General features: G+C 36.7%; 4 protein-coding genes across 7 annotated transcripts; 1 reads left to right on the forward strand and 3 right to left on the reverse strand.

Annotated features, from left to right (window-relative positions):
* Positions 1–118: 118 nt before the first annotated feature.
* bida (BH3 interacting domain death agonist) lies at positions 119–5947 on the reverse strand. Its single transcript, XM_079373527.1, has 5 exons — positions 5580–5947; positions 4904–5056; positions 1534–1820; positions 745–878; positions 119–651 (listed from the first exon to the last, which is right to left on the reverse strand). Exons 3-5 carry the CDS (start codon positions 1784–1786, stop codon positions 454–456), a joined length of 585 nt encoding a protein of 194 aa, XP_079229653.1. The 5' UTR covers positions 1787–1820; positions 4904–5056; positions 5580–5947; the 3' UTR covers positions 119–453.
* Positions 5948–6016: 69 nt separating this feature from the next.
* Positions 6017–12480, reverse strand: LOC306842712 (wee1-like protein kinase 2). The gene is made up of 12 exons (XM_079373730.1): positions 11178–12480; positions 10522–10773; positions 10187–10386; positions 10060–10114; positions 9761–9930; positions 9479–9600; positions 9226–9372; positions 9038–9139; positions 8008–8093; positions 7696–7866; positions 6543–6691; positions 6017–6410 (listed from the first exon to the last, which is right to left on the reverse strand). Exons 2-12 carry the CDS (start codon positions 10762–10764, stop codon positions 6275–6277), a joined length of 1581 nt encoding a protein of 526 aa, XP_079229856.1. The 5' UTR covers positions 10765–10773; positions 11178–12480; the 3' UTR covers positions 6017–6274.
* On the forward strand, positions 12018–19401 carry LOC306842713 (DENN domain-containing protein 11). 3 transcript variants are annotated; one of them, XM_079373733.1, is made up of 11 exons: positions 12018–12598; positions 13439–13538; positions 13901–14059; positions 14395–14551; positions 15465–15603; positions 15798–15929; positions 16178–16328; positions 16425–16493; positions 17261–17452; positions 17575–17624; positions 17829–19400. In XM_079373733.1, the coding sequence occupies exons 1-10, from the start codon at positions 12220–12222 to the stop codon at positions 17585–17587; spliced, it is 1491 nt and encodes a 496-aa protein (XP_079229859.1). In that variant the 5' UTR covers positions 12018–12219; the 3' UTR covers positions 17588–17624; positions 17829–19400. The 3 variants fall into 3 exon arrangements, with proteins under 3 accessions (XP_079229859.1, XP_079229858.1, XP_079229857.1); XM_079373732.1 differs by lacking the exon at positions 17575–17624 and having other exon boundaries at positions 17833–19401; XM_079373731.1 differs by lacking the exon at positions 17575–17624 and having other exon boundaries at positions 12035–12598.
* A 109-nt stretch (positions 19402–19510) lies between these two features.
* Positions 19511–23282, reverse strand: LOC306843071 (acylglycerol kinase, mitochondrial). 2 transcript variants are annotated; one of them, XM_079374319.1, is made up of 15 exons: positions 23040–23282; positions 22760–22799; positions 22390–22469; positions 22218–22293; positions 22040–22132; positions 21909–21941; positions 21731–21825; positions 21570–21639; positions 21402–21481; positions 21267–21324; positions 20988–21135; positions 20533–20630; positions 20372–20442; positions 20137–20221; positions 19511–20030 (listed from the first exon to the last, which is right to left on the reverse strand). In XM_079374319.1, the coding sequence occupies exons 1-15, from the start codon at positions 23147–23149 to the stop codon at positions 19899–19901; spliced, it is 1269 nt and encodes a 422-aa protein (XP_079230445.1). In that variant the 5' UTR covers positions 23150–23282; the 3' UTR covers positions 19511–19898. The 2 variants fall into 2 exon arrangements, with proteins under 2 accessions (XP_079230445.1, XP_079230446.1); XM_079374320.1 differs by having other exon boundaries at positions 19521–20030; positions 20988–21132.
* Positions 23283–23423: the final 141 nt, after the last annotated feature.

Below are 23423 nucleotides of genomic sequence, written 5' to 3' on the forward strand. Positions count from 1 at the left end.
GATATGAGTCAGATTTGTTGTCATACAAAAGAAACTGTTGATCATGTGATATCCTTTACAGACTGAATGAGAAGAGATCAAGAGATAATGAGATTGAAGGAGATCAAAACAAAGTTATCAGAGCTTATATGGCTTAATGCATAGTTTCCGGTTTAATCAGGATATTATTTTTCCATGGCAGTTAAAGAAACAAATGCCTAACAAGACCATAAAACTTAACATGGCCAGAGTGCCAAAAAAAAAAAAAGTCAGAGTATTACAAGGGAATATAGAAAAGGGAAACTTTTTTTTAGAAAAAATATATTCCATAAGGTATTGCTAGGATTTTAGTCTTGACTATCACTTTAAGCAAAGAATATACATTTGTCTTTACAGGCAAAGATTTCAAATGTATCATTTATCTATACACATATATTCACATTCCATAAATGGATAACTGGAACACAGAGCTCATCAGTGGGATCTGTGTGGTAAGAAATACTGCACCACTGTGCCGTAAAGACCAAACAAAAATTGAGGCACATGTTCACAAACAGTCTTCATAAGCACAAAAGTGAAGGCCATCTCCACAAGTTCCTTCTTAAACTCTTTGGCACCTGGCACCTGGTGAAGTAAGGCCTGCACTCCATCAGAAAGATGTCCGCCCCAAAACTGTGAATGTTTAAGGAATATTGTAAATGGTGTTTCCAGTTTTAAGGAGCAACCATTAGTGTATATTTATAATTAGTTTGCATTTTGTCTCACCTCCTCTTGAGATCTGCATAGTTTCTTGGACAAACTGTCAGCAGCTTGGGACAGGACTCTCTGCTCAAGCAGGTCTGCAATTCTGATCAACTCTGCAGCCATTTCCCTCGCTGCCTGAGCCTCTTCAGCATTGACTGAGATGGAGATATACATTAGCAGCATTAACAGACACCGACAACGACAAATATATAGTACTTTTAATTAGGCATGCAAAATTGATCAGTGTCAGTTGATTTAAGGTGACAGTCCACCCAAAAATTACATTCTGTCATTTACTCACCCTCATGTCAAGAAGATATTTTGAAGAATGTTGGTAAACAAACAGTTTCGGTTCCAATTGACTTCTATTTTTTGACCATACAGTGGAAGTCGGAGGGAAGTGAAACTGTTTGTTTACCAGCATTTTTCAAAATATCTTCTATTGTGTTCCACACACAAAAAAAATCAGTCACAGTTTTGGAAAGACATAAAGGGAAGTAAATTATGACAATTTTCATTATCCCTTTCATTATGAGCACTCATTTCCCATTTTTATATTTTAGATGACGTTTGCTGTCATCTATCCATAATTTGAAGATATAGTGCTAGATTACAATAAATATTTAGCACTTTTTCTTGATACAAATGATGTGAGCTTGACAAAAATAAAATAAATAATAATGTTTTATTTAAATTATATGAAATATCAGGTATTTATAATCAGTTATCAGCCATAATGTGAAAATAATTATTGGCTTATTGGTATTAATCAAGGAGCACCTCTAATTCAAATAAGAGGAAATAATATACCTGGTAATTGAGGCTGAACTTGATTCTGAAATTCATGTAGAAGTTCTCTGTAGCTGACTGAGAAGCTGTGTCCATCCGTTTGTAATTCCTCATCACTGTCAATATAATTGTGATTTGTAGGCAGCTTTAGCTGTTCATCAAGATAATCAAGCTCTCTTTGAAGCTGGCTATTTTGGCAGTCTTTTTGCTTAAGAAAGGAAAGGAGCACCAGGGAAGTGTCTGGAAAACTGTCAAAGTTTCTGTTGCAGTCCATTGCACAAACCCGTACAATACCTCATACAGGTACACTGCAATTCAAGAAAAACACAAAGCAATTAGTTTCAATCACAATAATAGTAAAAGAAATGAGTCACTGCCACCGTTTTGCAATTTGCGTGCCCTTGGTCAGATAATGATTTACAAGACTGTACATGGCTTGATCAACATTTAAATATATTAAATACTTTACTATAGATACAAATTTATACTATACAGTAGGGCTGTAGCTATCGAATATTTTAGTAATCGAGTATTCTACCAAAAATTCCATCGATTAAGCAGATAAGTACTTTTTCTTTATTAGAGAGCAATGCTAAATATAAAAGAGAAAACAAGACAGGTCTCATAAAATGAACAAGTAATTTGTTTCCTTTTTAGAAAATTGAAAATTTTTATTGCTGAAATTGCATATATTAATAACTGAAAACTAAACCCATTTAGTGCATTTAATTGCCATATTACATTCAAAATGCAAATACAAATATAAAAATCTATTTCAAATTACTTTAAAAAAGATAAACATAGTACAACCTAAAACTAAGACATAAATCAAAATAATAGTAATAAAAAAATAATAATAAAACCTAAACATTGTGCAACTTAACTTTCAAGTTTCAGCCTAACTACAGCTCAGGCATGACTTAAGCCTTTACTGTCTAACATTTTACATTTAGCCATTTTGCAGACGCTTTTATCCAAAGCGATTTACAATTGGGGAATACAAAGCGATTCATCTTGAACAGGCAATCAGACAGACGAAGTGCTCGTAACACCAAGTCTCAGGCATTGTTCAAATAAGTACAAGCTCGCAAGGGAGGAGTAAATAAAAGAACGATATTTCTTTGGAAGGCTTTGTGGCTTTTGTAAGAGGCAAAAACTAGTGGGCAGGAAGCTAACGTGGAACAAAAACGAGAGTCCATACACAACATTTATTAACACATTTTTCAGCAACATGAATTGAAAGTTATTTGGAGATTAACCCCTGTTAAATGTCTCTCTGTATACTGGTGTGTGTGTAATCCTTTAAAGGAGCATGTGGTTGCAAGCACAGTGCTCTGTATGTAGTTACAGTTAATGGCAGGGATGCACTGAAATGAAAATTCTGGGCTGAAACCGAGAATTCTGGATTTGATTGGTCGAAAACTGAAAGCGAAAATGCTTTGTAATAATTATTTATCTTATTAAATAATATAAAGTAATTTTGTAAGACTTTAACTAAATTTTAATGAGACAGAATTTGAAAAACAGAAGCCAATAAAATAACCTCACTTTTATTGAAACAAAAATTGGACAGAAAATATATTAATATTAAATATCAATGTATTTTTATTCAGTTCTATGCAACAGAATCAGACTGTTGTTGTTGTTTTTGACTAATTATCCAAATAATGTATAGTCCTGCAAACAGGGTTTTTCCTTTCTCAAAATGTGGTGGGGGTGGTACCATCCTGATCATGTGCACACAACGTACCCACCCTTCAAGTGGCTGAAACAAACACTTTGTACACGCAACATATTTTAGGTGTTATAATAATTATAGCTATGATTAAAGAAAATGACAATTATAAAGTTGTTTTATTTTCTCTCACCTAATTTTATTATTTATTCTTAAAATAGCCTCATGAAATGTTTTCTTTTTCCTCAGAAATTCTGTGTATCTGGTTATCAAATGAAGGCATGAAACATTAATTTCATTTATCTTTAAATGATTGAAAATTAAACTTTTTGGCAAACAAAGGGGATTTACTATTAAAATTAAAACATGGAATACATGTTGTGTGATCATTCCTTAAAAAATAAAGTTTTCATAATAGTAGTAGTAGGCCTATGCACATTCTGCTGAACAAATATATTTCTGATGCAATGTCTTCAAATTAAACCGGACTTTTATTTTGAAGGGTTGCCGTGAATACCTTTAAATTTCTGTGTGAATGTGACATGACCCTAGTTTTACTCAAATGAAAAGGTGAAACGCGAGCAGTTCTGGAGATTCTGCATATATAAAATTCAGTGCATCCCTTGTAAATGGACTAAACGATTCTTCTTAGCACATAATTTGCCTCGATGATTTTTTGTATTCGAGTTACTCGAGGAATCGTTTCAGCCCTACTATACAGCATGTCTGTGTCTAGTAAACAATATTCAGGGGATAAATGTGAACCCAGAAGTGAGCTACACCTGACAAAACCTACTTTTGGGGACATCCTTGATTGTATAAACTATTTAAAAAAATAAAGGATTTTATGCAAACATGCATAAAGTTTTCTGTTAGGCAAACCGTTTTAACGCTATGCTCCACTGTCTAAGCTACAGGAATACCATAGCTGTATGTAATACATAAAATATAAATGTATTACAGCTTTAAGTTATATAAAAACAATCTCTTTCGATCTATATAGCTAAATAGTCCTTGGTTGTACGACTGTAGGAGTTCGTGAAATGAAATATCCCAGCTCTCAAAAACCAGCTAACTTAACTAGCAGCGGCTGCTAACATTAACGGTTTATTAGCTAACATTGCTAGCTAACATTATTCGGTGATTATTTACTATTGGAGGTCATTTACACCAAAGTGTCTTTAAGATTATTCTATAGTCTTTGTTTATACACGTTTTAATGACGTTCAGAAAACAGATTTAACCGTTTATTCCCCGTTTTTTTTTAAAGATTAAACTGCAGTCCAAATTCATCGCTAGAGACCACACAAATGACACCTAAATTAGATGAAGCTCAATGATTAATGCAGTTCAAATATAAAACACTAGCCAGAGGTAGAGAACTTCTGAACATTAACGTTTCAGCAGTCAGTCAAACTGAGGGAAGCGTTAAATATTAATCTGGGTAATTTAAATATAACAATAAACATGTGAATGAATGTTTTTATTTAAAGAAATTGCATTAACTATCGTATCACTGTCGACAGAAACTATGATAAACACTTGCCTGGCTACAATCTAGGACCAAAAGTACCGGTGGTGTATTAATTAACGTTAAATATTAACAGTTACACTGAATATGATTTATTCTCCTTTGAGGCACGTTTAAACCCTGGCTATATGTGTGTCAACTGTACGTTACTTACTTTCCAGTGAAAAAACAAATTCGTTACTTACGTAGACTTCAAGTCAAAACATCACATAATCTCGAAGCACTGTCGCTTGATAAATAAACACAAGCAGCGGCAGAAACTTCAGAGAACCCCCCCGCCTTGTTGCGTCATCCATGACGATTCACGGAAAGGCGTGGTCAAAACGTGCAAAGACAGCCTTTAATAAACAAAAGTGTTGTTGGCAGATGTTGTTCTCGTTATTTAACATATAAAAGCATAAAACATTTGTGACCTTTCTAAATGTAGCAACTGCCGAGAATGACCCAGCAAGGCAAAGATAAACAGACAGTTTACACGCGACTTTATCCTCGTACTTTTAACTTATCTTCACTTTAGGAGAGAGGGGTTTTTGGAAATGGAGTTCCCCCTCTGTTAGACTGCACAGCTAGATAATGGATCATGAGGACAGAGCAGTAAATACCAGACTAGAGCATTCAGACTGAAACAGTCACAGATTCCACGGCCAATGTCCAAGACAATATTCAAAATCCCTCCTATTTAAAAAAAAAAAAGAACATCTGGAACATCCGTTGTAATACAATGTCAATGTTACACGGGTTTTTGTTAAGCATTTTAACTTTAAAACTGACCAAAAGCAAGGTCCTCGGTTTGAGAATCACTGTACTAGGACATCTACTCTACTAAAGCCACCCCTTGTGATCAATACAAAAACACATTACCTGGCAGACATCCAGTTGCTTTGTTTTCTTCCCCACCTGAAGTGAGATGTTGCTGACTCACCATGGCAGACGGATTGAGGTCTTTGCACTTGACCACCACTTACAGAACGCATTTCCTTATTTGAAGACCACAACCGTGTGCAAAACTCTTCATTACCCACAATCTTACAGTATTGTAAAAATGCAAGTGTCTGCAGAGCTTTTTGATTGTCAAAACTTTGAAAAAAATAAAATGGTAAAAATTGATTGCACGATGGGATACCCTCGGCTTAGAACACTGCTCCATAGTGTAGATTTAGTGTTAAAAGAACATTGCATTGTGGATTTTGTATGCCATCTTGCAGTCTTGCACACTTCCTGTTGCATGCACACTCAAGTGGCTAAGACGGCAAATGTGGCTGTTTGGACAGGCCCTGATTGAAAAGGCAACACAGCAAAACATTTAAAAACTTTATTTACAATTAAAAAGCACCAGTTATTTGAAAAGAAATGTGCCATTCAACAGCAAACCATAAATATGCACTGATTCATGCCACAAATAAAACTGAGCAATGGTGGTTTTAAGGGGTAAGACAAAAAGAGGATCTGAAGTCCCACCAGTGACAAATGCTGATTAATGCAAAAGCATCTGACTATTGCATTCCAGAAATACAGTATGTAGGTTTGATGACATGCAGTACATTACTAATTCAGTGCTAGTATCCAGGGAAACCAAAGCTCATGGAACGGGCTACACTTCTGCCCACAAGCTTCCTCCCAGCTCTTGAAAGAGACCCTGGTTGTGATGACTGGTGCGGTGAGGTAGCAGCCAGTCGGGCCTCCTTGAGTTCTCTAAATAGGAATAAAAGGCATGGCAAATTAAGACCTCTATAAGCAGAAGTGATTAATCCAAAAAAGTAAATAAATGCTACCTCATGAAATTGAGAACTAGAGAATCGTACAATGAAAGATAACTCATCTCACCTTTCCAGCATAGCCGTTCTGAACTTCTCCACATTTAATTCCTTGCGAAGTTGTGCAGCCAGTTTGCCGGCCCTCTCCTTGCACAGTACATCATGACGACACAACGCAGATGCAGATGGCCTAGTAGTAGGATCAGGATCCAACAGCATCTATCACATACAAATGTATTGTCCATATTAGGTTTTCAGTCTTGACCTCAGACTGATCAAATGTAAACAACTTCAAAACCACCAGTACATTCAAGAAAATTCTAAAGAAATTTTCATGAATGTACAGAAATGTAGGGAAAGTACACTCATTAGCATTCTCATAGTAGGTTTTATGCCCTCTGCTGGTGGAATGAAAATAAATGTGACCCTGGACCACATAACCAGTCTTAAGTTGTATGGGTATATTTGTAGCACTGGCCAACAATACATTGTATGGGACAAAATTATAAAATTTTCTTTTATGCCAAAAATCATTAAGCAAAGATCATGTTCCATTAATTTTGGATAAGTAATTTGCATTGCTAAGGAATTCATTTAGACAACTTGAAAGGCGATTTTTTCAATATTTAGATTGCTTGCACCCTCAGATTTGAGATTTTCAAATTGTTGCATCTCGGCCAAATATTGTCCTGTTCTAACCTAACATACATTAACCATACATCAATGGAAAGCTTATTTATACAGCTTTCAGGTGTATAAATTTCAGTTAAAAAAAAAAAAATGGACCCTTATGACTGATTTTGTAGTCCAGGGTCACGTGTATTTATTTACTTAGGCAACACGGCCCTAGACGGACTAATTAAATTTATGGTAAATATGAATTCTGAAATATGCATAAAAAAAAAACTATTTTTATATTTAAATGTAATAAATCTTTTTAGGACTTTAAGGTTATTGGCACAACTATTTTGAAGACCTCTCTATACTCAGAAAAAAAGCTGTGGTACCCTTTCAAAAGGTACTAATATGCATCATTTGGGGACAAATAAGATGCAAAGCTTTTGAAAGGCACTGCCCCAGTGAAGGCTTTTGTAACTTTTTTTTGAAAGTGTAATATGAAGTAAACTGATGATTTAAGCAACTTTACAGAAACAAACCAAAAAAAAAGAAACCATTACAGATTGCAATGAACCACAAAGATGTGCTGCTTACTAAAAATGCACCTTTAGGAGGTCTTTAAAGGGTGGTGGTAACTCCTGGGGCAGGCTGGGTAGCTCACCCTGCCTGAGGCTGTGCCAGTCATCTCCATTCTGAGGAAGTGGTGGAGCTCCAGCAGCTAATAACACCGTCAGGCCCAGTGCAAAAATATCTGCTTTAGGAAGATGTGTATAGTCCTGCGAGGGAAAAACAAAAAAAGCCAACAACAACTGGTTAAATCCACAGCCATTCATAACCATTGTGTACAAGATCAGTGCAGTTCTCAATTGCTATAGTTTAAACCGTAAACTCCGATAAAGTTCAAATAGATATCATACCTCTCGCAGGACCTCGTAGGCCAAGAAGCGGCTATCCCCTTCCTCTACCTGAGGACTTGCGATGGATGTTACATGACCCAAGTCACCTAAAGAACAAGATACAATATACAGTATGTATGTGGTGATATGAGTATTAATTTAGCAATGCACATCAAAAATTACAAATAAAGTGTCAAATAAATGCGCTTTTTAATATTTTGTAATTGCTATTTGAATGAATGAATGATGCATTTATATAGCGCTTTGTGTATTGCTGTACACCCAAAGCGCTTTACAATCATGTGGGGGCGGTCTCTCCTCAACCACTTGGATGATGCGACGGCAGCCACAGTACAACGGCGCCAGTGCGCTCATCACACACCAGCTACAGGTGGAGAGGAGAGAGTCATAGAGCCAATCAAGTGTATAGGGATTATTAGGAGGCCATGATAGACAAGGGCCAGTAGAGGGAATTTGGCCAGGACACCGGGGTTACACCCCTACTCTTTACGAGAAGTGCCATGGGATTTTTAATGACCACAGAGAGTCACAACTCTATTTTTAAGTCTCAACTCTATTAAATCTATTTTTAGATTTAATGGTGCACAGAAATGTTTGGCATTTGAAAATGTTTGGTTAAAATAATAAAATCCTCCAAATTTTTTATTTTGGTGAAAATGGTTTTGGAGGGGCAAAATAATTGACCGAAATAGTGACATTTTGTCTGAAATATGACGAGGTTGCTTGTTACCAAACAACTTTAATATACTCGTTTCATTTTTTTATCTGGGTACACAACACCCTGAACAGCATATAGTTGTTACCAAAATTAACAAAATTAGTTTCAGTTTCAGCAAGATAAAAACTTTAATTTTGCTTTTGATTAAAAGTAATTTTGGTGCATCAATAATATTATCAAGAGCGTTTACTTTTGAGGCAGTTAAGATCCATGTTAGAAATATGTTTCAGGTCACTAAAGACCCAAATATGTAATCAAGACTGGCTTATTTATGCATTTAAGGGTTAAACACATGGACAGGTAGGTAGATACCAATTTTATATACAACCCCAGAGGAGGGGCTTTCATCCTCTTCTTCGCTATCTCCCTCTCCACCTGCACTTGAGCTAGGTCGATGGCAGATGAAAATATTACCTAAAAAGAATAAAAACATGTGCAAGTCCAGTTTTCATTGAGTGGTATAGGCATTGGAGAAACAATGAAAGAGACACAAAGCTCACTGGGTTTAATGTCAAGATGCACTAGGCCTAGGCTGTGGATGTATTTGAGCCCCATGGAGACCTGAAGGAGCAGATCCCTCAGCTCAGGAACACTGAAGAACTCTCCTTGCTCTCCTTTTCCAGCTATAGCATCATGGAGGCTACCACCTATAAAACCCCTACAAAGTTAGCCTAGTTCTCAAAGTAAAAACAGTCTCAACTCCAATTACCAAAGACATGAGCGTCAATGTAATTTTGTCAGCTTCTGTCCTACCATCACAGTACTCATTTTGTATGATCATATGGTCATCCTCAGCCCATGCAGAGTAGTATCGCACAACATGAGGGTGATGGCCCAACACCGCATGGGCGTACACTTCCTTCAAGGCCAGCTGCCTGAAGAGGGTAAAACAAATACATTTTAATAGTCTAAAATGAATTGAGGAGGCACAAAAACCATATACAGATTCTAACCATATTTAGAATTGTCCTTAGAGGTTTTAAATTTGGAAAACTGAGAACATTAAGCCCAATGTGGCTGACAGTGCTGACTCACTCATTGGCGGAGCCTGCAATTGGCCTGCGCGAGCACTTGATGGCGTACATGCAACCATCCAACCTCTTCACACATCGATACACGGAACCAAACTCGCCCACACCGATGCAGCTCAGCTCTAGAAACTCACTCTCATAACGCGTCAGCATATGGGCTGACACTGCTGGCCTCTGAAGGCCAACAGATGGGAGACCGTGTGAGAGAACACAGAGATTTGCCAAAGCTTTTGGTGGGATTACGAAGACTTATAAACCTACTACATAAAAGAAAAGAATAAGCAATGGTATTTGAAACCGTACCTTTGAGGGAAGGAAGAAATTTTCATCCTCTGACGAGTTCTGAGTTTCCTTAGATCTGTAATTGTAAAGGTACTTCAGTGTAAATCTAGTTCCTCAACAGGCGTTGCTTAAAGGAAAGAGCTGTTACCTTTGTGCATCGTCCTCATCATCATCACTCCTTTGGCTCTTCCTCTTGTGGTGTTCACTGTTCCTGCGCACTGTCTCTGGTGTGAAAGGGTTAACGTTCACAGAGTGTACACGATCAAAAGCAGTAGACAAATGAAGGAATCTTTGACTGCGACATGGCTTGCTGCTAGAGCAAGGGAGGGTCGCTTTAGACAGCAAACTCTGTGGGTAGAGGAAGTTTGATGATATAAACGGTAAACAATTCTTTACAGGGTCAAATGTATTGCTACGGCAAAAGCATACAGCAGATGGTCATCACATCAAAGTTTACATTAAACTGAGGAACTGCAAGATCACCTTTGGTGTACTGGGTGAGTCACAAAGCCGGAGTTTTTTCCAAGCAGCATACGGTATGGGAGAGGTAGGGATGGTGGGGGAAACCGTGATACTCCTAGTGCGGTGGCGCTGTACACGGGGTGTCCGACAGGGGCTTCTGACTGGAACACTCCTGTGCGCCCATTCATCAAAGCTATTGTCACTGCTGTCCTCCCCACTGCTGGAGAAGTTAAGATGCTGCTGTACTGCATTCACAGAGGCCATTTCAGACCACTGCACAAAAATGTCAAAGATTTAAGAAAAAAAGGGGGTTAGTATGGAAACTAACATGTAAATTAAACTAATTTGGTAAATCAATATAGATAACTAGAGAGTGGGATGATAGATGGCCTATACAAATATGGTGTTCAATAAATTTGATTTTAGCAATTGTGACCTTATTGTATTTATGTACTTGTAACATGCACTTAAAATTCTCTCTCTCTCACACACACACACACACACAAAACGTAAACAATCACAAGTTATGAGAGTAGTCTCTTTAGGTAAGCCTCAGTATCTCAAGGATCTCATATGTTTGTTGTGAGAAGATCATAACATTTACAGATTCTCTCAAAATATATTTTAGGTCACTCGCATGGTCTGTTTTGAACCACATAAAAACAATTTCAACTTACCCTGAGATGAGCTTATGGACCACCACGCTTGAACTGGGCGCGACAACCTTAATGAGGCCCTTTAACGATGGGCGGAGTAACTTACTCGACCGTTAATTAACTCCGCTAACTAGCGTCAAATATTTTAATTCGAATCTGATCACTAAAAAAAAGGATTTGTTCAGATCCGTTAACAACTTTAGTTCATTAATCCTTTTTCTGCAAACCAGCAAGAAGGCGTGATGGTTTATTTGTGATCACAACATCTAATTAACGTTATCACTTCTCTCTCCATATTTAATATTCTGAGTACAACTGGAATAAGTACATAAAATATAATAATAGCCCAAATTAATTATGGCCTTTACACCATTTTTGTGGTCAGCAGTCACCTTTACAAAATCATGATGTTTTACTCCCTTTTCTCTCCTAGATTTGAATGAACGAGATGTCGCTTTCGTTCATAAAAACCGACTCGTTTAGTAAAGGGGGCGTATACGTTTACTAGTTTCAACCAATGAAATGCTAGTTCACAGCCCACAATCAAATACTATTGGTTCGTAGTATAGTCAGTCTTTGAATGCAGCAAAGTGGTCACGCGCTTCAGAAAAGATCCAGCTTGAAATACCACTAATCATCACAAACCTGTATAGACGACAAAGGAATAGATTATAGATATATTATTTAAAAATTCAATTTATTATTAAACATCACAAAGCTGAATTTGTGCATGAATTCTGACTGTCAAGAATAGATAATTATGGTCGTCAAAGTCGTCAGCGTATTTATTTTAGCGTACTGCGCACATCATACTGTGTGTTTATTTTTCGGGTTGATCGCAATAACCCTTTTGCACCACGTGAGCGGAAGTATGTGACATCATCAAAACAGTGTACGCCTGGGTAGCGTCTGTTACCCTGTCAGGATTACTACATTTAGGGGTCTTGTTTGAATTGCAAGCGCTATGTTCCGTTTCATGCGTAGCGTTTGTGGCTTTGACTGACCGCTCGGTATCGAGTGCGACGACTTTGTTTATTTCCTCGATAGTTGTATCGAAAACACTATGGTTGAGCAGTCGGATCGCGCTCCGCTGCTGGACTGGGAGGAGGTTCCCCCGGCCGAACTTGCCCCAGCGGCTCCATCACCGGAGACTGAGGATTCAGTACAATCCGGTCAGTCTAGTTACCCGACCGAGGGCGGTGTACGGGCAGATATCGCGCTGAACGCCAGCCCGCCGAGACCGAAGAGTGTAACAGCTGTTTCAGGTGAAAGTGCACACTCTCCCCAGAAACACAGCGGCCCGGGAGGAGATGCTTCCGCCACTGATGAAGAGGGAGACTGCGCCTTTCATGGACTGTCAATCAGGGATCGGAGGATCGCTGGATGGGAAGAAAAAGACCAAATTGTTGCGGTGTTTGTTGTGACATTCGACACAAGATCTGGTGAGGTTAACTGTGAAATACTGTCAAATTGTAAAACAATGTCCGAGATGATGATGATGATGGTGAAGAGGAGAAATCTTTGAAAAATCTAGTTAAAAAGCATGCTAAGTTCTTAGAAATATCATAATTATAATCATGATGCTTTCATACAGCGTTGAAAGCGATTGTCTACAAATATTTAAATTAGTAAAACGCACTATATTTTTAACACATCCACATCCACAAGGGTCTGAAGGGGTTCTCTGTTTTATGATTTTATTATCATATGGCTACAAAATGGCTTCCTGTACAGTATATTAGTTACACTGAGAGTTTTAAAATACTTTAAATGTTTAAAAGACATAAGACATTAATAATATAAAAATAATATTAATATATTTTGAAAAATATATTGCAAATCTAATTAATAATATTAGTAGTAGTAATAATGTTTCTTTGCTGTTTATTCTTTTAAAGAGATAATAATGAAAGATTATGCCACCTGCTCTTTTTTCACTTTTTTATGAGACAATATTCAAACAGTTACACTGCTTATTTTTAACTGTAGGTTACACAAAACATCAATAATAACTCTTAATTGACAAACTAATCATATTTTCATCATAGAAGTGTATAGGAGTTGTCATAACACATGTAAGGAAATGAATATACTATGAAGTGAAAGTTGTAGAAGTCATACAGCTGACTACTGTACTGTTTTTAAGACTTCCTCTTTTTTCATAGGGAGTTCAGCGGAAAAATCATTTAGAGAGTTTTGTGTTCTTCTGCAAACACTGTTTGATTAAAACCTGGTCCAACAACTTCACAATTGTTTACATAGGCCCACATTGTCTTTTACAGGGAACATGATAGAATGGTGCCTACCTCAAGATGTGAATCTGGAGGGAGTAGAGTTCAAGTCTATGGCAAGCGGCTCTCATCGGATCTCAAGTGACTTCATGTGGGCATCTCTTTCATAAATGCCATTGCAATAATGCATATCTATATCACAGCCCATTTTGTTTAGTTGGGCCAAAATTAGAAAAATGTAGTAGTATGTGTGTGTATATATATATATATATATATATATATATATATATATATATATATATATATATATATATATATATATATATATATATATATATATATATATATATATGCGTGTATATGTTTTGTTTTCTAATGAGTAATTCATTCAAGATTTTGCAATCATGAGGCAAACTGTTTGATTAGTAGTTGCATATTCTCATCCAAACAGGTTAATTTTGTGTGTATGTATATAGATTAATCCAGATTAAATGTGCTTATCTTATTTTGTAGATATTTTCGTAAAGGCTGTTTCTTTGGACTAGCGTGCTTTGCCAACATGCCTGTGGAGAGTGAGCTGGAACGAGGAGCTCGGATGAAATCTGTAGGGATTTTGTCTCCTTCTTACACACTGCTATACCGTTACATGCACTTCCTGGAAAATCAAGTCCGGTAAGTGTATGCTTGCTTCACATTGTACCTTGTTATGTCTCTTTCTCTTACTCTTTTGCACGCATCATTTCTATTTTAAGATGTTATGTATTAAACATAAGCTCTGAGTTGCATGCAGTGTGACATGGAATTTGTTTAATTTGGACTCATTTAACTACATCTCTTCTTCAGTCAGTTAAGGTTGTAATATGCAGCATGAAAAAATTGTAATATAAAGTTGTTCAACTGTTATAAAAATGTCTGTTTCACAATGTCTGCATCTAAATAAAGCAACTTCCTGTTAAGTGCAATGCATTTTATCACAACACCAATAGTCTGCACATGCTTTCTTGAAGGCACCAGTTGCAGTGTCCAGGTCAATACTCTCCATTGGAAGCTTTCTACGAGGATAAAAAGGCAGTGTTGCCCTCGGGAGGGAACGGTTTGGTCACAGCCTGCCCGACCAGTGCTCTTGTGCCCATAGTCAACCGCTGCATGCATCCAGAGATGAAGGTTTGAAGATATAACCCAACATTATCTGTCACTAATCAAAGCTTCCGCTCCCATTAAACTCCAGTTGAAATTAAATATATTTTAATTATAGTAGTATTAGATAATTAGACCCCCCCCCCCTTTTTTTTCTGATGTGTCTTTTTCTGGATTCTGAAGAAATCTAGGCCAGGCCACTCAGGGAATTTCATGTTACTGATTAACCAGGGTGCAATATTTCTGCACCTCCTAGCAGCTTTATACACATGGGAGAGTTTTGTGAAAGCAAAAATAACAACAACTATTGTGAGACAAATTTCTCTGTCCACAAACCACAAGATCCTCTATTGTTAAAGAAGAATTCCATACTCTTGTTGAAAAATATGCTGCTGAGGTATACTTTAACTCAGAACTAGATTTAGTTATGCTGTTTGTTAAATAAAGCCTTGTTCAGTCTTGAAGATGCACTTTCTAAATCATGTTTAAGGTTTTTCTAGTCATACATTACATAAAATTGGTGGTAAATATAATAAAAAGTGCAATGATATCCGGTATTAAATACAGAAACATTATAAAAAATAGTTTTTTGAAAATTAACTTTGAATAATTGCATTATGAATTTACAAGCGAGTCAGGGGATTTTAAAAAATAAGACTAGATTGAATGACCACTTATATTAATCAGCTAAACAGCTGTGATTATTGGCTGAATGGTCTCTCACTGAATGATCTCTCACTATTATTATAATAATATTTTTAAAATATGAACATATTTCATTAATTACTTTATTATTCTGCATTTTCTTTATGATCTAAAAGCTGCCATGTATTTCTTATACATTTTAAGAGCCTGTTTAATACATGTGATGTGTCTGTCTATCATTTAATAAGAGATCAGAAGCACAAATCATGTCCCTTTTCTGTTCTCTGTCCATCAGATTACACACCCGGCTGGCTGCATGTCCCAGTTCATCCGCTTCTTTGGAGAGCAGATCATGGTGCTGTGGAAGTTTGCTTTGCTCAGGAAACGCATCCTTATTTTCTCTCCTCCCCCTGTCGGTGTGGTCTGCTATCGGGGTGAGAGTGGAAAACCATTTACAAGCACATGGCTGTCTTAATGTCTATGCATATTTTCCATGACAAATTAAAGATAGCTTGAGAATCCATTGATAAAGATCATGCACATGCTTTTGCACATTGTCAGTGATTTGTGCAATTTTATAGTCTGTAACTCTAGTAAATACTTTGTTTTTTGACTTGGCATCTCGTAGTATACTGTTGCTGCTGCCTTGCTAATGTATCCATTCCTGGGATGGGCCTCTCTGTTCCCGAGTTCCGCCCTTTCTTCTACATCAATGTTGCTGACATCTCCGCTCTTGAGACTGAGCTGTCTTACGTGGCCTGTAAGTGTCTCAGTCAAGAAAAAGACTAAAGTTGGAGGCAAAATTCATAATTCCACAGGCACAAAAAGGTTTAACTGTAGTAAACAATGGATGTTAAATAACATTTACATCTAGAATGAGTTTACCTCTTGGTAGTGAGTTTAGGAAATAAGAACCTTTACTTCCAACATAAGTAGTCGTTGGTAAATTAGTAAGAATGTTACTCAGTAAGAATAAATCAGTGGAGTGATTTTTATTTGGGTCCTCAGGTACAACAGAGAAGATCTTTGAGGAAAAGAAGGAGCTGTATGATGTCTACATTGACAATCAGAATGTAAAGACACACAGAGAGAGCCTCCAGCCTCTGCTTAGACTCAACAATGCGGACCGAGAGAAGTATCGCAAGCTCTGTGAGCAAAGGTATGTCAGCCTTTTAAAATCTCAAAAGCTTATGAGGAAATAAAACCTGAAAGCATATTGTTCCACAGGCATATGATGATGCTGATATCTTTGCAGGCAGTTGCTGCTGTATTCTCAGGAGGTGGATGGAGACTGTACATCTAATGAGGAAGACCTTTTCATTTTGTACGTGATGGAATTACACGACTCAGCACAATGATGGAAGTTTATCACATCAGCAGATTTTAATGAGACAGAAAGAGTGTTTGGAAGAACACAATTCACTTTTTGTGATAATAAAATGTGTCCCCCGATAATGTTGGGACACTGATGGAAATGCATTACTATATTTTCATATTTTGAATTGTGAATAGTATAATAATAATAACAGATAATAATTGACATTATTACAGTTCAAAAGTTTGGGGTTAGTAAGATTTATTTTTTAAAGCTCTCATGCGTACCAAAGATGCATTTATTTGATAAAAATACAAAAAACAAAACATAATAATGTGATCCTTCAAAAGTCATTCTAATGTTCTGATTTGCTGCTCAGAAGCCATTTATCAATGTTAAAAAACATTTGTCCTGATTAATATTTTCAATGAAACCGTGATACTTTTTTCAATGAATAGAAGGTACAAAAGAACATCATTTATTGAAACAGAAGCATTTTGTAACAATTTATTGTAAATGTCTTTACTGTCAATTTTGATTAATGTAATGCATCCTTCCTGAAAAAAGTAGAAATTTCTTTAAAAAAAACAACAAAATTACAGTCCCAAGATTTTTGAATGTTAGTATATTTGTTGTAAATTTATATGATTGCATACAGTATGCATCCACAAATCCACATTTTTTTTGGTTGTGTGTTTTGATGTGCAAACCAATGGAAAGTTACTGTTCATGTTGCTGTGATTAATCTGTATGGAATTTCCCTGTTTGTGATCCAGGTTCTTCATGGAGCAAAACAACAGAATCTTCCAGACCCTGTCTGAAGTGGCAGGGAGTGCCGATCCTACCCTGACTGCTGAACATGTGAGAGCCATGGGGCTGGATCCTCAGGCTGACCGCGGTTTTCTCGTCGACCTGCTGGAAATCTACGACATCGACGTCATGCTGGTTATCGACAACCCCTGCTGCCCGTAAGACTCTCAGTCTCTGCTGCTCTCTCTGAGTCTGGAGCCCATTTTCTTTTAGGGCTACAACACACAGCCTACTGATTACCTGCTTTCTTTTCTCTCTTTCTCTGACGTGGCTATCTCAGGAGCCATTCCTGACCCCTCTGGACTGCACTGATACTGCCAACACCAAAAGGTGCAATCCGTCTGCAGGCTTTTTGTGCACTCTACAGCCAGTCAATCCAGTGACTTCTTTTTGCTTGTCTGTCTATCTATGTGCTTAGTATCCTTCCAGCCTTCTTGGATTTCTACTCGACTTGTTTCCAAAACACGATGATCTCTGTGCCTCTCTCTACTGCTTTTTATTGTGTGGTCTTCAGTTGTGACTTTGTTCTTCTAGCCAGTGCTGTCTGGGGGAACTGATGTCAATATAAATCTGCTTCACTTGGACACCAGAGAATTGGAAAAACGGTCGATCAACGGGGCAACTCTCACTTCCCGGATCCACATATTTTTGCTGGTTACAACGGTTTGGTAAAGTCTGCTTTGAATGTCATATCTGTATTTCTAAAACTTTTATGGATGTTGCATATTACACAGTACTGTGATGGTGGAGATTTTCACAATCTTTGCCACATTTTTTTAACTTAATCATGTACATGTAAACAGTCATTACATTTTGGGAAAAAACAGACATCTGTCACTGTGTTTGTTGTGTTAAATGTAATCTTTTATGCATGGACAAATAGACACAATCAGTTCGCTACTGTAGTTTGGCACAGTGCTTATTGATGTATATTAATGGGAATGAACAACAGCGTAGAAGTTTCTCAGTCATTATTTCACTACGCAAATGTTATCAGATCAATGTGACTCTCATTTCAATGCTGTCTACGTCATTTCAAGCATTTGCTGTCATTACACCCACTAAACGGACTGAAAACTAATGAATTGAAGCATAAAATATGTATTTGTTCATTCTGGACAGGCCTTTAATCACTGTCTCTCTTGTTATTGAATGTAAATTGTACATTTAATGCACAGTCTGATGCACATATGATTTAAATAGACACAAATGTTACATTCAGCTTTTTGAGTCCCTTAATCTGCTCTAAAGAAATGAATGTGATTCTATTCCTGTCTGTCATCAGTGAATGCTCCTGATTATTACTTGTTAAAGACTTTGAATATGTATATACTTGGGGTTTCTTATTTAAATGTTTTTGGGTCGATCATTTCTGGATAACAGCAGCAAACCTCACAATGCTGATTAATTGTTTTTTTTGTGCATTTATATGTTCATCCTGTGAAAACTGGATTATGCAAATTATTCATAAAGCTGGTGAAGTTTAAAAGAAAATTTAAATGGAAAAGTATTTACTTGACCTTTTGAGTTTACAGTTTCCGTTCATCTCATTTTCAACCTTCTAATAAAATAATGCATAATGATAATTGATTTCTTGAGAATGAGTGCAGGCGCTCAGGTTTGTCACAGCTTGATGGATGAAGTTCTTTAAATTACATTAAATAAAATATTTAAAATAACAATAAATAATACTGTTAATTATAACCTAGATTTGATTAAATGTGAATTTTGTTTTTACATTTCTTATCTATCAGAGAACTTTCTGTATTTTAAATCTTTGAAACCATCCTCTTGTAGGATGTTGGTTGGTTATTTAGTGTCCAATTGTAAATGAATGGAAATGTATATTATTGTAAAGGTTGAATTGTCTGGTATTGTGTATGTGCAATATTTTTTGTGAGTTATCTAAGCATTACAGAAGTCTTTGTCACAATAACAAGCTAAAAGAATGTTTTACTCTACTAGTATCACAAAGCACTAGTGTAGTGCTTCTGTCTTACACACTACCTGTACAGTAATAAAAACCTACAGCATGTGTCTGTTGTTTTAAAGCCAGTGATTCTTATTCACTGCCATTTTGAAATAAACGGTTCCTTCTTTTCTATCACATGCTTTGTTTGTGCAGTATTTGGGGGTTGTTTTGAGAAAAACAAAACACTGGTTTACCTAAAGGAAGCTACAGGATTATCACAAATGCATTGGAAAGTCTTAAAATAAGCAAAATAAAGAGATTGATAATGACTTTTATTCTTCTCATCTGGTCAGACACTTAACAGTATCATGTATTGCTTAGAGTTTCATAAGCAAGTTCTTGAGACATCTTTGCATTATCATCTTCGTGATAATATTAGTAAAACAAAAACACATTTAAAGTAAACCTCAACTTTAAGCCTGTAATAACCTTATCCATGCTGTTAAAAACCATCAACATGACAATTTAACTGATGTTTCATAAAGTCCATAGACCACAGATTATTCAGTTGGAGTATGGTGACCTTTGACAACTCAAAGTTCATTTGACTCCTCTTTTTGGTGTAATTGGTATGTTTTCCAGTTTCGTCAGCAGTCCCTCAGGCTCCTCTCCACACTTCAACACAACCATAATCACTGAGCCTGTGCAAGCTGCTCTCTGCGCTCAGCACTGCAAAAGAACCTCAGTTTCCGTGGCAACAGTCTCACTTCCACAGACATGGCCTCATATTCCTCATTGTCAATGTCATAAAAGCCGGCACCCTCCTGTGGACAGAAGAAAAATAATAGATCATAACGGCTGCATCACAGCTTAGATCAATGGATGATTACAAAGAAATCAGTCCCCAAAACTTTCAAATAATATACTGACCTCTGGGAGATTGAGACTAGTAGCACTGGCTTCTATCTGCGAAGCATCTTCTATGGACTCCATCGGGTTCAATGCTTTCTTAGTTCTGAATGACAAAGTATTACTCATTTATACCCAAAAACCTAGAAAGGTTCTAATGACAAATTAAATTGAGTTCACTGAAGGTCAAGAGACAAAAAAGTGCATCTGATTGAACATTTCTCCTTTCACAAGCAGTTTTGTGAATGACACTCACCCTTCGGTGATGAACTGACCAACTGTGAGGGACTCTGAGTCCAGAGTTATCACCATAGAATCCTCCTCACGCTGAAGACGGTAAACACCAATCAGGGCAAATTCTATTGAATTTATATCACATACATTCCCATGAATAGCAACTATTATATCAGTACTCACTCTCTTGACGGGGTTCTTATTGTGTGTGCTAACTGTGAGCTCCAATGTGGAAATGTCTTTGCTCTCCCATCGCTCTGGCTCAGGCTCTTTCGATGGCTCTACCAACAGGACAGGTATTAAACATGAATTAAAATGACATCCATTAGTCTCAGCCACAGATGCCACACCCATGGACCATTGGCTGAATGTCTGATTCATAAAGCACACAAAATAGAAAAAGTTACTAGGTTCACAATTGTAACAACGAGCACTTATCAGGATCAGCTAAATGCTGGATTTTTAGAAGTATGTGAAGTTCACAGCATAGACTCTTGATAACTGATGACATCGTTCTCGAATATACGATTTATGTTTTATAAATAAGTATGTTTTGAACCTGCTTTGAGACAATATTAGAATGCTAATATCCATAATCTATATTCTATATGAAGAAATGTCTATAAGTGATAAAACACCTTCTATAGGAGGGTTCCAGTAGTTGTTGAGTCTGCGGTAGATGCGGTAGAGGAGGTTCGGCCGGGGTGGTATTTCAGTGGGAAGGTCAGGTGGACGAGGTACTGGAGCCAGATAGGAGAGCGAGGCCTGGTGAATCTGTGGCCACTGCTGTAAGAGAGAAGCTAGTGTGATCAATCCAATACTAACTCATATGAAGGCCTCAATATATGATGCAACTGAGCTATCAATGTCACTGAAGTACTCCTTCCTTTAAAAACAATGCAAAGAGCAGCACTCACCTTAAGGCTACTAAACCAATGTGCTGCTCGTGTTTTCAAGGGGCCAAGGTACCAATATCTTAAAGGAAAATTTGACATTAGAAATACACATTTGCATTTTGTATTTATGCTGTGAATAAAAGATTATAAGCATACTTGTTGATAGAAGAAGCGACATCTCTGAATGCACCCCAACGTAAGCCTAACAGAGCAAACACCGGCTGCTCCTTCTCACTCTAAAAACAGAAATTACACAATCAACTCTGTGTGAAAAAAGCTGACAAATCTTAATGAGTTCTTTTTCAAAATGCCTATCAAATTTACTTTTATCTGCAGAACATCCAGTGGAACCGTTTCTCCTTTCAGTATTGACAGGGTTGCAGAGGTAATGTGCCTGAAAAACCAGAAATAGATGATATCAGATCACAACACACTTTTCTACATTTTGGCAAACAATTCTTGAAAAGTGAAGTCATGAAACTTACTGTACTTTGTTGTCGGAAACCAGATGTAGACTCTGACTCAAAGAGTTACTGGAACCCAGAGGAATGAAACCGATTGGTATTTTACTGAAGGTCTCCTGTGGTTAGAGTAGTTCAAATTCAGAAAACTCTGGATTGTGCAATATAACTTAAACCAGACAGTTTTATTACTAGTAAATACCTCATCAGCTCTGCGCAGTAGGCCAGTTATCACCTGTGTGTAAAATTGAACACATGCAAACAATTAAATATGGTCAGATTGTCAGAAACTTTTTTTTTAATTAATCCCACTTTATGAAGATAAAGATGTACCTCCTGTAGTGTCCCATCACCTCCAGCAATGATCAGCATATCTGTTTGATCAGTCAATTCCATGAGCTTTTTTGCCTGGCCTTCATAATCAGTCTGTTACAGACAATTGAGCAACAAATAGCAAATTATTAATACATTTAAGTACAAAAAAAAGTACCAATACAGGATGATACTGTACCTTAACAATTTTGACCTCCAGACCAGCTAAGTGTAAAATGGGAGCTGCATTCTCCTCAAACAACTTATTAGCTTTTCTGCAGAGAAAATATAACTATGATAACACAAACAAACTCACATAGCTAAAAAAATATATATTTATGGCACAGTGAGGGCCATGTATATAACCATACCTATTACAGGCAGCAGGATTTAGAATAACTATGGCTTTCTTCAGATGCTCTTGAGGTCCAATTAACTGATGACCAAATGCCTGGAAATCACACAATATATTTAACTGTAATGAACCTTCGAGTAACATTACAGTTAACTAAAAGTATAACTAAAAAAATGTTTGTTACTTCAAATAAAATAAACATTCACTGGAATTTATTTATTTTCCTACATTTCAACTAGTTACCAAAGCAACAGCTCTCGTTTTCATTTAGTTTAACTTGATGTACTAAAATAACTAAACTGAAATAAAAGTGAAAAAAAAAAAAAAAACTAACAAATATTAAAATGACATTCATGGACACATTATTTTCAAATGACATTCCTTACCCTGGCCTCTATACATGCTTCTCGTAGCAGCACATTGTCACTGTGAAAACAGTACTAGAATTAATAAGTACAGCAAAAGAGCTGGTAGACAAACAGATGATTGATTGATAGACAGACAGACAGACAGACAGACAGACAGACAGACAGACAGACAGACAGACAGACAGACAGACAGATAGATAGACAGATAGACAGATAGACAGATAGATAGATAGATAGATAGATAGATAGATAGATAGATAGATAGATAGATAGACTGATAGATAGATAGATCACAAACCAGCGCTTTCCATACACCCAGTGTCCTCCATATGACAGCACACACACAGCAAATGTGGATTTTTTCCAGTGATTTCTTAAAGTCTGAAACACTTTCACTACTCGAGCCATTATTCTGTATTACTGTATATCATCTGTCTTTTTAGATATCCCAATGAAGGTACACTATTAAACAGCAAAACGCAACAAGAATTGAGTCTAGATCTTCACCATCGTTCTCTCAAAGCATGACCGGTGCAACAACAACACTCCTCCTCAAGGGGAATATACGTTCCGCATCAATTTAGTCGTTAAATGTGAATATTTTGTACTTTACCTTTGAAATAAAAGTTATTATATATATCTCAAATAATTATGTAGTCGTTCTATGTTTTAATAGTTCAAT

Source organism: Barbus barbus (genome assembly GCF_936440315.1).
Source record: "Barbus barbus genome assembly, chromosome: 23".
Taxonomy (NCBI): domain Eukaryota; kingdom Metazoa; phylum Chordata; class Actinopteri; order Cypriniformes; family Cyprinidae; genus Barbus; species Barbus barbus.